Source organism: Gambusia affinis, linkage group LG15, assembly GCF_019740435.1.
Source record: "Gambusia affinis linkage group LG15, SWU_Gaff_1.0, whole genome shotgun sequence".
Lineage (NCBI taxonomy): Eukaryota > Metazoa > Chordata > Actinopteri > Cyprinodontiformes > Poeciliidae > Gambusia > Gambusia affinis.
The window spans coordinates 22,783,616-22,796,365 of NC_057882.1; the positions used below are offsets into that span (position 1 = coordinate 22,783,616).

The window sequence follows — 12,750 nt, forward strand, 5'->3', positions numbered from 1 at the left end:
CCTGTTTCAAATCGGTGTTAATCTGTTGACAAGCGGTCACTATGGGAACAGCCTTTTTCCTACGTCACTACCGGAAAGGCAGGAGAACGCCAGGAAGAGCACGGTATTTATCTATCGTTGAATGAAGCGGAAGCAAGAACTTCATTCATTTACGTTTCTGTCAAATCCCTGGAGTCACAGTCAAGTATTCCAGGTTAGCTTGCTCTGAACTGCAAGAGCTTCCAGGCTCTTTTTATTATTTAATGCTAACATGTTCTAATACCCTGCGTGTTTACATAGCTGCTAGTCACTATTAGCCACTTCATGCTAAAAATAATCAAAGTGTCCTCTCTCATCGGAAGGAATTCGGCTGTTTGTCTTAAATACCCAAATAAATTAAAGAGTTACTTTGTGTTTCTCTTGCTGTTCCACTGATTTGCGTGTTTTGTTTCGAGCTGTTGCTGGTCATTGAACACCTCTCCTGTTACTTTGTCTTTACCCCTCTGTTTTCAAGGTGTGGATGTTTGTTAGTCCTGGTAGAAACAGCAGCAGGTGTGTGCACAAAGGTCTGTGCGTGTGCTCCAGCGTCGTGCATGTTCGTGAAGAGCCCGTGTAAGCCATGTCTGTGTCAGTGATCATAAAGTGGGGAGGACAGGAGTACTCCATCAGTTCTCTTTCTGAGGAGGACACTGTGATGGACCTGAAACAGTCTATCAAGAGTCTGACTGGGGTGTTACCAGAGAGACAGAAACTACTGGGACTAAAGATTAAAGGTGAAAGGGCACGAATAAATCCCTTATAACCATTATTAATATGACTTCTAATTCTTACTATGTTTCTTTTTATTCCTGTTTCTAGGTAAACCTGCAGAGGATGAGGTTAAGCTGGGCTCTTTGAAACTAAAGCCTAATACCAAAATTATGATGATGGGTACCAGAGAAGAAAGCCTGGTAAGTGGAAGCGTGAGAGGAGAGGTGCTACAATGGCAGTTCATAGTAACAACTCTGTCGAACTACAACAGCTCTATTAAGAGGTTTTATGAAATTTACTATGATATACAGATTGCACTTATCATGGACAGGAATGTCATTCGTTTTTGACCCTTAAGGATTCATTTGAAGCATTCATTTTTTTCAGAGTGGAATGATCATGCACAACATAACATAATTTTTAATATTACAATATTACTATACACACAATTACTGGTCTTTCCATTCTAGTAACATATTCGATGACATTTGCTAATTCGGGAGAAGATGTTTAAGGAGGGCATTTGATGTACTGGTAAAGCTCTTCTGAAACTACAAACAAGATTTTTTATTTTTTATGGATAAAACAGGAGCCATATGCCACTTTTTTAATGAAATCAAATTGAGAGGGCAATATTTACATGTAAGGACTGCACAGTGGTGCAGTTGGTAGACTGCACAGCAAGAAGGTCCTGGGTTCGATTCCCAGCCTGGGGTCTTTCTGCATGGAGTTTGCATGTTCTCCCTGTGCATGCATGGGTTCTCTCCGGGAATTCCGGCTTCCTTCCACAGTCAGTCTAAAAACATGACAGTTAGGTTAATTGGTCTCTTTAAATGTGAGTGTGTGTGCATGGTTGTGTGTTCTGTCTGTTTCCGTGTTGCCCTGTGACAGACTGCCGACCAGTTCAGGGTGACCCCGCCTCTCACCCGGAACGTTAGCTGGAGAAGAAACTCTTTAATTTCCTCAACTTTATCTTAAATCAACAGCTAGACAGGTGATACCCTGAGAGGACAATAATTTCAAGCACACACAAATACTGGATAAAACTGATTGTAAAAACATTTCTTAAACTACATCCAAAATTATTGACAGCTTTTTACCATGATGAGTGTATGTAAATTTATGACTGGATATATTTAAGGTTTTTTCTGATTATATACCTGAATGGTGAATGTTCCACATGTATATTTATTTATTTTAAAGGAAGATGTTTTAGCTCCTCCCCCAGACAATGACGATGTTGTAAATGATTTTGACATTGAGGAGGAAGTCATAGAGGTAGAGAACAGGTAAGAAACTTAACAACCTGAGTGCAGATGGTTAATAAAATAAGAGAACATGTTGAAAGGAGATATCTATTTATCACTTTTTATTTCTCGGATCCTCAGAGAGGAGAATCTTGCTAAAATAGCTCGCAGAGTCAAAGACTATAAAGTCGAGGAACTGAATCCTCCCAGAGAAGGCAAGAGGCTCCTGGTGTTGGATGTGGACTACACTCTGTTTGGTGAGTTAGAGACAAGATATCAGAACCTGACTAATATATAATCTATTTTTCTTCAAAGTTTTGGTTTCATTGCAAAACAGAAATCCTTGGCAACACATCACCTCATCATTTTAACCTGGGAATTGATGTTATGTGTGTTTAGATCACAAGTCTTGTGCCGAAACGGGTCAGGAGCTGATGAGACCATTCCTTCATGAGTTTCTCACATCTGCCTATGAGAACTACGACATTGTCATCTGGTGTAAGTACCATCTCTATGGTTTAGTTATATCGATTGGAGCAATGGTTTTAGCATTCCTTAGATGCCTGTGAACAGGTTTTTAATAAATATGACTCAGAAAACCTTCCTTCTTGGCTAACTTTGAAGATGAACCAAAATAAAATAGGTTTTGATCAGCTATAGACCCATTTTATACATTATTATAGAATATTACTGAAAAGTAAATTTCATGAAGCACTTCACGTAGCTTATAAAAACTGATGTTTTCAGGCATTTATTTTTTGTTAATTAGGATGATTTTCCTCTTACAGCTAATAAAAATATGGTTGATAAAATTAGAACATTACATCAGACCAGTAAAGAATTGCTGTATAAATATGGGCTTAATAAAACATGACTGTATAATGACATAGGATAGCTTCCTGTGTTAATACAGTAATCAACTGCTCTAGAAAATAGGCCAAATATTAGTCGATTTTGTGTATTTGATGTACTGAAAAGTATGTGAGAACATAAAAGTTAAAGTTTTGTTTGGCAAATCTTCCTAATTTAACCACTTCTGTTGCATCATTGTACACAGAGTAATATAGTCATGGTTTATTTTGAGTAAATTGAGGCATATGTCTTACAGTTAATAAAACCCACAAGCACAAGTACAGTTTATTTGAGAACTTGAACATTACACCTGATCAAGAAAAATAGTCTTTAAATATATCCTAGTTCATATAATGTCCTACTAAGCAGTATCTTCATATACTGTATAGTATATGCACTCAATGCTTGATCAAGGCTACTTTTGCATAAATTTTGCATCCATGCTGCATGACATGGAGGTTATCAGCCTTGGGCTCTGCTGAGGTATTGAGGAAGCCACATAAATACAGTTTTCATTAGTATTAAGCTGTGATCATTGTAATTAGCACAATGCATCTATTTGGTTTGAAATTTTGACATTGATTTGATAAAAAAAATTATACTTTCAAATTTTATTTGAATTTGTTTTTGTGTAGCATTCTGATGGATTGAAAAGTTGGGGAATATTTATCAAATGTAGAAAAATATGTGTGTTTATTTCCCATCTTTCAAGATTCCTGGGTTTAGCGATGTACACTTGTGCTTTCTTTCTTTAGCTGCTACAAGTATGAAGTGGATAGAGGCCAAGATGAAAGCAAGTATTCCCCTTGTTTTTTTCTCAAAGTGTCTAATTTTGCCCAATCCAGTTTTTCTTAAACATTCTACTATGCCTGGATAAAAGGGATTTATTTATTGGTTGGGATTTTACTCCAACCAATAAATTGTACAAAATAATTAATAAAGACATTGCAAAATATTTGTTTTACATACATAAACATTGTTTCATCAAAACGAATCCAATGTACTCCCCCTTCTCATCATATCGAGTAGATCTAATCATGCAACCCGAAATTGTTTCCAATTTCTGCAGTACCATAATCTTGCCAGAAGGTGGCGGTGTTGAACAATCTTACACAGTGAGTGTGCTGTACATGCTGTAGCTGTGTGTTTCCATACATGCAGGAGTTGGGAGTGACAGATAACCCAAGTTACAAGATCACATTCATGTTGGACAGCGGAGCCATGATCACAGTACACACCCCGAAGAGAGGGGTGGTGGAGGTTCGTACACCTGAAACGTTTCTTATTTCATTCCTATCTTCACTTGGGTTAGTTCATTTAATTTAGATGCACTGTTTAAAAAAAGTGTTCTCCTGTTTAGGGTGATTGCCATAATAACTGCTCTGACTTTCTGTTTCCCCTGACATGTGCATCTCCAGGTGAAGCCCTTAGGTGTGATCTGGGGAAAGTATGGAGAGTTTTACAACAGAAAGAACACCATCATGTTTGATGACATCGGACGGAATTTCCTCATGAATCCACAGAATGGACTAAAGGTTGGCTGTGCCGTTTCCTCTTCTGCATAGACTCTGTGATCCACATAAGCTGCTATGACTTGTACCGTACTTTGTGCTGCTGTTTGTTAGATCCGACCCTTCATGAAGGCCCATCTCAACAGGGAGAAGGACAGAGAGCTCTCTAAACTGGCTCAGTACCTGAAAGAAATAGCCAAGCTTGAAGACTTCAGTGGACTTAATCATAAACATTGGGAGAGGTAAGCTGACGGAGCATAAAATGTGTTGTCAAGGCAATGAACAGTATTCTTTTAATCACAAACACAACATCTATAAGCCATGAACGGTATGGTATCTTGCAAAAGAATAAGTAGATATTGAACTTTGATGATAATAACAAAAGCAGCATCTTCTGCTTATTTGGTGAACCTCCTTCATAACTTGTGACAAACGGAAAACTGCTTATTTCAGCTTTCTTTCAAAACCTACTTTTTTCTATCAGTTCTTCCATAGAGGTCAAGTCTGAGGAGTTCATAAAACGGACATCTGCTCTGCTTTGAACAGATGTCCACAGATTATGTGTTCCTTGGTCTTCATGATTCTGTTTGCACTGACATTGCAGTTAATGTCACGTGACCAAACAAATACCACATGACCAACCTCCCCTCCTATAAAAAATATCAAGAATATGAACGTTTATATCGATTATTAAAACGATCGACTGATACCAATGTTAGTGTCAATATGTCATGCATCTTTATTACATTTAATTCCAGCAAATTAAGATGTATAGCTGTACTGTGACTAAATTTGAAGGTTTATGGATAGTTTTTTTAAGATACTGTATGTTCATCACATTTATTGATTGTGAATTGAAAATAATCTTATTTGTGTGTTTCTGCAGATACCTATCCAAGAGGCAGCAGCACTGAGGAAAGAGTCAACTATTTACAAACAATTGGGCTAGAAGCAACAACCCCATCCTTCAGCTCTACCCAACACAAACACACACACACACACGCACACACACGCACACACACACACACGCACACACACCCACACACACACACACACACGCACACACGCACACACACACACACCCACACACCCAAATACGTTTCTCCAAACAACCTTGTTGGACTTAGACCACCAATTAACCCGTAATATTGCAGACACCAATACTGTTAGTCCCAGAACTAGCTTCCTTTCTCCTTTATATAATAGTCTTCTTGGTCTGAATATTTTCTTTACATTCATTGCCGTGACAAACTCCAGAGTGACTACCAGCTGATGATGGACGGCTAGAACACTCAGTCAAGTCCACAGTGGCCTACAGATTTCTACAATTGTTTACGTCTGTTTTGTCACATGAATGTTGGAGGAAATTAAAGGTCATGTTCCTGTGTGTCCATCCCACCTCTGAACGCATTCTGGTCCAGGAAGCTCAAATATCACCTTTTATAACAGGTATTAAAGTGTTTTCAGCGTGCAGGGAGTCATTTGGTTTAGCTGCTATCAGTGTACATTGCATATCTAGAAAATCTCTTGGTTGTAATGAAAAACCTTGGTTTGTACCTGTTTCTTTTTTTTTTTTTAGCGCAGTGGTCTGAACCAAAAGCAGATTTGATCACTGCTACACAACAATATGCAATAACAATTAAAACTACTGTGAGATAAAAGATAATATTCCTAAAATTTTGACACTGGTTACATCACTGACCATTACAATGGACTTCAATGCATGTTTTGCTATAATATATTCACGAGTTAAGTGTGCAGCGTTGGTCAAGGCTGGATGGGTGTTGATGTGTATTTGCCCAAAAATGTGTTTGTTCTGTTTTTTGTTTTGGGTGTCTTTTTTGTGTGTAGTTTGTACATGCACACTTTAAGACACTCATTCAAAAAGGATCAGTTGCTTGAATTTTTTTCTGGTATTGAAAGTTTTTACCAAACAGTGTAAGTCTAATTTAGACTATTTCAGTTGTAACCAAAAGTCCTTTTAAGTTATAGACAAAGGTGTAGTGTATTATTTCATGAGATGATGTCATTGTCTGACTTTTTGTTTTCTTATGAACTTCCTGTAAATTTAACCATAAAAACTTTTTTGTACCAAAATTGTCTGTGCTGTTTATTGCTCCTCTTGAAAATGTTTTTTTTTATTTTTTTATGCTGTAACATTTTTACACGTCGTTCTCAGCATTGACTGAGTTGTAGTAGAATTCATGGTCAGTTCTATGATGGTGGGCTGACCAGGTCCTGCTGCAGCATATGATCATTAAATCATCACACCTCCACCTCCATATTCTACAGTTTGCATAATGTTTCAGTGTTGCATAATGTAGAGTCATGCAGTAGATTCTCAATCTGGACTTTGACTGGGATATTGTAACACATGAATATGGTGTGATCTACACCTAATTGTAGCTTTGACTTTATGTTTTCTGTGGTGTTTCTGTTTCTAGCCTGTTGCATTTGTTTTCTGCCAAACCTGTTCTGGTGTCCAAATAACACAGACTTGGTCTTATTTGTTTAAAGAATGTTTTTAAAGAAGTACTGGTTTTTGACTTTGTTCACTGTGCAAATATTAATCTGGTCTTTATGTTTCCCATAAAGAGTACATTTCTTGCACACCTCCTATTTAAAATACATTTGTGCAGGCCTTTCTGGTTGAACATGTACAGAATATGTACATATTATGTACAGAACAAGTTTGAGTGGACTTGCTTTGACAGCTATGCACATGTTGGCTGTTGTTGCTTTGACTGTTTTCCATTTGTAGATTATTTTCTGCGCAGTGAAGAAAGTATTTTTCAGATAATCATTCACTTAAGATACACACAAGAAATAGAGATGCTGGATTTTAATATGAAATATAAAAGAAAAACATTTTGGAAAATTGCTTTAAAAAAAAGAAACAATGTTCAATTTAGTAATTCACAAAGGTTTTCGTCCACTGTAAACTTATAAAAGTAACTTAAATAAAAAGGAATAAATACTGTACATGTATACATTCACTTCACTTTTAGCAGGGTTTAAAAAACTGAAAATCTGGTTTTAAAGTAATTGTCACATTTGCCCAACTTGCTTCATTTTAGGAATGGCAGTTCATGATGTTTTTGTTCACTCTGGAGAAAAAGAAATAATAATTATGATTAAAACAAGTGGGGGAAAACCACATTTCTTTCAGGACTAAAAATTGTTTCAATAAAACTTTTTTATATCTTAAGGAGGTAGACTGAAGCACTTACGTGTACTCAGTCCAGCTGCTCCATCGTCCCTGGGTAAATTTGTCCTGAGCTCTCACACAGAAAACATACTTCTTGGATTTGATATTGACTTCAAACTTGGTTTCTTCAATGATTGTAGGCTCCTTAAATAATTGACACAACAGTTTAAACATAAAGTGATTTGGCCAAACTAGAATCTTAAATTGACTTTCAGTTACCAATAGGAATTTCAGTTACCAATAGGATCTTTTCAGTGTTGCAGGATTGTCCGTTCTGGACGACCTTGACCTGGAAGTGGAGGCCGAAGTAGGTACGGGGCTTTTCCCAGGTGTCCGGGTAGTCCCAGCTGAACACCTGACCACAACTTATGTGCAGGTTGGGGAGGTTTTCTGGCCTTACTGGATACAATATGAAGAGATGAAGTCAAGAAAAGTAAGTAAATCTCAAAATGAGAAGTCAGAAAAACATGATCACATATCTTATCACTAAATGCAAAAAACATAACATCATACCCTGATATTTCTGTAAAACGACCTACCAATTTCTCTCAGGTAGAATGACGTTGTGTAGACCTCCAGACGAGAGTAGCTGTGCATGTAAATGGTGATCTGGATGGGATGCGTTTCCTCTTTGTAAGGGCAGTCGACATCCTGGCACTGAATCCCCGATCCATCAGCATCCAGCACACAGGAAATCTCATCTGTGTTACTGGATTCAAGACAAATGGATAAATTATGATCTAAAACAGGTAATAGGTAAAAATCCCTTTATGAAAGTATTGCAACAAGTTTATTTAAAGTGATACTTGTGTACTAATGAAGAGAGCCTTCTGTCCTTACCGGTGTGCCTTAATAAGGAGCACAGCAGCGTGGGATCTGTGATGCGTTTTCTTCCAGGTGCAGTGGAAAGAGCCTTGGTAATTCTGTGCTGAGCAATGGATGTGACCTGCAGGAATAAAAAAAAAAAATAATGGACTTAACTACTGCTTTTCTAAGCAAGAAGCCACAAATGGATGAGAACAACACAGAGAAGGCCCAGCCCAGGTTTAAACTCAAGACTCTTTTTGCAACAGTGTTAAGAACACCATGCATAACAGCTCTAATGTTTAGCTTTAAGTGTTCCTATATTTAAAATAAATGTGTATTCTGTAATTGATCATTGCTACCTAACATCAGCACCAAAATTAAACATTATTTTTCTCCCTTTTTCCCTTTTCTTTTATTCTTTCCCTTTTCTCATGGAGGAGGTGGAGATTGATCTTTTCACAGATTATCTGTTGTTTCTGCTAAAGGTGGCACACCCAGTTTCTATGTTAGGAGATTTTTATTTAGGATGAGATTGGTCTAGATGGCTTTTTTTCTAAGTAGTATATGAAATCATTATTTGAAAACTGATTTTTTTAATGAAGTTATAGTCCAATAATAAAACCTTGTGATGATCTAAGCCATTTTAAGCGAATCTCTAAATTAGTTAATACTTTATCAAAGATTTTTATTTCAGTTCTTCCTGTCCAAAGATCCCTTTCTCTCCTTTATTCTTATTTTAACAGAACAGCGACATCTATCCTATTTTTTTCATCTTTCTTGGATCCCATAACCTGTGATTCCCTCTCAGTCGTCCCTTCACCTTTCTCCTCTCACCTTGTCCGGGGGATTTCTCCTCCAGGATGACAGTCCTGTTGTCTGGATCCAGCTGGACCAGGATCAGCGTGTGGTTCAGGTATTGTCCACTAGAGCTCAGGTGACAGGAGTAGTTTCCTGCTTTCATCTCTTTCACCAAAACGGTGATCTGGTTTCCCTGCAGAGCTGGCGTCATTTCCTCCCCTGTGAAATCCAGAAGTTATAGTATCAGTTATGTTCCTCTCAGGCTTGTAAAGTTCCCGTGTCTTTAACTTCTACAACAATAGCAAAATGTCAGGTGTCTTTTATTGTTTAAGATTACACTCTGAACCAGCCCTCAGCGAAGGTGTTCTACAAATATGATATGAGCTGCAACAAATATCAAACATTTTCTTTTTTTTTTTTACCATTTTTCTTCCAAAACACTTCATTGTCCTGATAAGAGTCTCCGCAGGTCAGGGGAACTTCCACTACGCTGCCATGAGCATGTGGCACTTTTACCACCACAGCTGGGGAGATCATAAAAAGAAATAAGAGATTAGTTAATATTTAACATGAGGATGGCTAAAAAGAGAAAAGCAAAAAAAGAAAAGAGATCAAACCATTGTCCATTAGAGTCTGGATGCTAGGCTGGTGGATATTGGAGTTGGCAAAGCAAAGACTGGCACTTAGAACCAACAGGAGCAACAACTGCATCTGTCAGAGATGAGAAAACATTAAAAACATAAAAATCTGTTTTGAGGTATGTGAGGTTATCAAACTAGGTCAGCAATATTTCATAGCTTAGAAGCTACAAATAGGATGTATTTATAAATTACAAAGAAAAAAAACATCACATCTACAGGGGACGGAAAGACCTAAGCTTTAATAAGATATATAAATACAACTGACATATTTTCACCTGATGATTTCAGACTGAGGACCAGTGGGTTTAAATATCCCAGCATTAGAGTATTTACAAATATTGAAAATGAAAATATTGAGGAAAATATTGAATAAACAATACATATTAAGTTATTTTATGTGATGAATAATTTAGGCTAAAATTTAAGCAAGCCTTTGTTACTGATTTTGAATAAATTCAACAGTATGCTATGCATTCAAATAACAGAGAAACTTAAAATAAATATATAATGAATATAGTTTACCTTGATTCTGTTGCTCGATCCAAAAATGTTGAACTTGAAAGCAGATCAGAGGAAGGCTGTGTCTTGTCTGTCTAAACTCTGCATGGTCCTGGAGTATTTATGCACCAGGCTAAAAAAAAACCCCTCAGTGTACATGCATTTGGGTGTGTGTGCATGTGTGTGTGCGTGTGTGTGCAGGGTATGGGTTTCCACGTCCCTTCATTCAGTCGGATCAAAAAGCAGATCCAAATGTTTGTTTGTTTTGTTAATCAGTAGCAAATGTTTCACTTTTGACATTTGACATGTGATTGGTGTCAGTTGAGAGCTCAGTTTAGTCACCGTGATGTAACAAAAGAGGTTCATGTTCCACATAAAAACTGCATGTTTGATTATTAAGTTGCCGCACTGACCACATCAGTGGAAGTGAGCACCAAATGACAACCATGTGGAAAGGGAACTGGAGACATGCAACTGTTTAATTGATGACACAGAAACACAACTAGCACTTCTTTGGAAGAAAACAATGCTCCAAAATTTTATTTTAGCTGGAAAAATTACAAGAAACCCCTGGATTTGATTTGGAAAGAAGAATTGCTGAATGTAAAGAACAAGTTTATAATAATGTAGAAAAGGACCGTTTCTTCACCGCTGTTCATCCTGCAATATGACCCCTAACATTTAGTGAGAGTTTCTGTAATGAGACAACTTCTGATAAATAAACCTTCGACTTAGCTGCAGAAGTTTCTTTTAAATCTCATCAGCCTCTGAACAAAAATGTGACAGATGACTGTAGTAGGAAGGAAGTGGTTTCAAACTATATCATCTCTAACTCTCACTTTCTCTTAATTTATCCCTCTGAAAAGAATTGCCAAAACCTTTCCCCTTTGACTCATTAGTGCAGTTTCAAATATAAGACGAAAAAAGGCAACTTTGGAATATTCCCTCTGCTGAAGGAAGATAGATGTCCTTTCTCTTCGTGGATAAAAGAAAATCTTTCCCCAAAGCAAACTTGTGCCTTTTGTTTCATACTCCCTCCAGAAAAGGTCTCAATTCTGCTTCCAATTTTTAGCTGGACGAGTTTGAACACTGCATTCATTATTTTCTGCCTTCATCTGCCTCTAACCCAGACAGAGTGTAATCCTTTGTATGCAGCCACAACATTCTCTCAATAATATTTACTTTAATGTTTTAATGTCTGGATGGATATTTGACCTCTATGTATGTCAAAATTGATGGAGTCCACAAATATGCAACAGGTCTGAGTCGTGGCAGTAGCTTAATGTTGACCAGCTTTATCTATCCAAACACTACTGATATTTATTGGGGAAGTCAGTTCTGTTGGAACACCAACATTTGCCCAAATCATAAACATCTGACCCAACCTGTCACCTCAATAAGACCTATGTTATTGTCCACAGCAAAGCAAGTTCACTCTCAACCTGAGCTGAGAGGCTGATGACTAAAAAGAACCCCAGCTACATCGACACCTTCAAGCTCAACATTGGTCTGCTCCAAATGAACAAAGAAAATCTCAAGACAAAGCCAAAATTGAGCTCTTTAATATGCAAGAAGTATGTTTACGTTATGAGGCTTTCAAGTCAAATATTTTAACAACTGTCAAGCATGTTGGTAGTAGAATCGTGATGAACTCAAACAATTTATCAAAAGTACAAATCTATTTTGATAATGTCAACAATAAGTGGATGTTTATGTGTAAGTAGAACTGTATATATCTTCCTCTATAAGATCACTGGATCACTGAGTTTTTTAGAATGAACATATTCATGTTCTCACAGCAAAAAGTAAGTAAATGTAAAATTTTGAAACTAAAATTTTAAAAATTGGGAAAATAAGGAGACGATAACAGTTTATTTACTATTGCTTAATACAGTAGATCCCAAATTTGAGGTCAGAAGTTCTCTGTAGGTCAGACTGAGGAAATCCCCTGAAATAAAATGTAATTATTTATTATGGTGGCAGCATCATAACCAGTGGCTTTATAAAGATGAACAAAATGACAAAGAAGGATAGTTCTTCTCTGGAACATTACAGACAAGCCTGAGCTTCCTCTTCATTTAACTGAAAACAGCAGAGTCAGTCAGAAGCTTCTTCAGAACCGCTGTAATACTGACCACTGCAGCAAACAGTTATTACCATATGGAACAACTCTTTGAAGAAACTGTATGAGGTACAATACATTTAAAATAAAACTAGCAAACTAAATTAAAACTTTATTGGAGCACCTTTTGAGTCATTGACAACATTCAGTCTTCTTTGGCAGGAGTCGGTCAGCATCCAACTTCATGCAACTTCTTGTACCTCACACAAGTTGTCCTTCAAGAGATGCAGATTTTCTTACATAATTAACTCTCACTACTATCTGGGCTATAACAGGTTTATTTTTTTGCTCATGAAGTCATTTTTTGTTGATTTAGATTCATCCTTGAATTTTTGAC

General features: G+C 37.1%; 2 protein-coding genes across 2 annotated transcripts; one reads left to right on the plus strand and one right to left on the minus strand.

The window, feature by feature from the left end:
* Positions 1 to 58: 58 nt before the first annotated feature.
* On the plus strand, positions 59 to 6,436 carry ublcp1 (ubiquitin-like domain containing CTD phosphatase 1). Its single transcript, XM_044140163.1, has 11 exons — positions 59 to 193; positions 494 to 752; positions 838 to 929; positions 1,933 to 2,018; positions 2,118 to 2,233; positions 2,376 to 2,474; positions 3,584 to 3,621; positions 3,990 to 4,088; positions 4,247 to 4,363; positions 4,454 to 4,581; positions 5,226 to 6,436. The coding sequence occupies exons 2-11, from the start codon at positions 599 to 601 to the stop codon at positions 5,251 to 5,253; spliced, it is 957 nt and encodes a 318-aa protein (XP_043996098.1). The 5' UTR covers positions 59 to 193; positions 494 to 598; the 3' UTR covers positions 5,254 to 6,436.
* Positions 6,437 to 7,166: 730 nt separating this feature from the next.
* Positions 7,167 to 10,407, minus strand: il12bb (interleukin 12B, b). Its single transcript, XM_044140164.1, has 9 exons — positions 10,316 to 10,407; positions 9,770 to 9,863; positions 9,575 to 9,676; positions 9,189 to 9,371; positions 8,388 to 8,493; positions 8,087 to 8,256; positions 7,786 to 7,946; positions 7,570 to 7,691; positions 7,167 to 7,446 (listed from the first exon to the last, which is right to left on the minus strand). The coding sequence occupies exons 2-9, from the start codon at positions 9,861 to 9,863 to the stop codon at positions 7,413 to 7,415; spliced, it is 972 nt and encodes a 323-aa protein (XP_043996099.1). The 5' UTR covers positions 10,316 to 10,407; the 3' UTR covers positions 7,167 to 7,412.
* Between the last annotated feature and the right edge of the window lie 2,343 nt (positions 10,408 to 12,750).

Excerpts from the sequence above, each read along its gene's own strand:
- ublcp1 (XM_044140163.1), top strand. The coding sequence starts at position 599 with ATGTCTGTGTCAGTGATCATAAAGTGGGGAGGACAGGAGTACTCCATC. Across the intron at positions 3,622-3,989 it reads GGATAGAGGCCAAGATGAAA|GAGTTGGGAGTGACAGATAA; the intron begins GCAAGTATTCCC and ends CCATACATGCAG. Across the intron at positions 4,089-4,246 it reads CGAAGAGAGGGGTGGTGGAG|GTGAAGCCCTTAGGTGTGAT; the intron begins GTTCGTACACCT and ends GTGCATCTCCAG.
- il12bb (XM_044140164.1), bottom strand. The coding sequence starts at position 9,863 with ATGCAGTTGTTGCTCCTGTTGGTTCTAAGTGCCAGTCTTTGCTTTGCC. Across the intron at positions 9,372-9,574 it reads AGTGTTTTGGAAGAAAAATG|GGGAGGAAATGACGCCAGCT; the intron begins GTAAAAAAAAAA and ends TGGATTTCACAG. Across the intron at positions 7,692-7,785 it reads ACACTGAAAAGATCCTATTG|GAGCCTACAATCATTGAAGA; the intron begins GTAACTGAAATT and ends CAATTATTTAAG.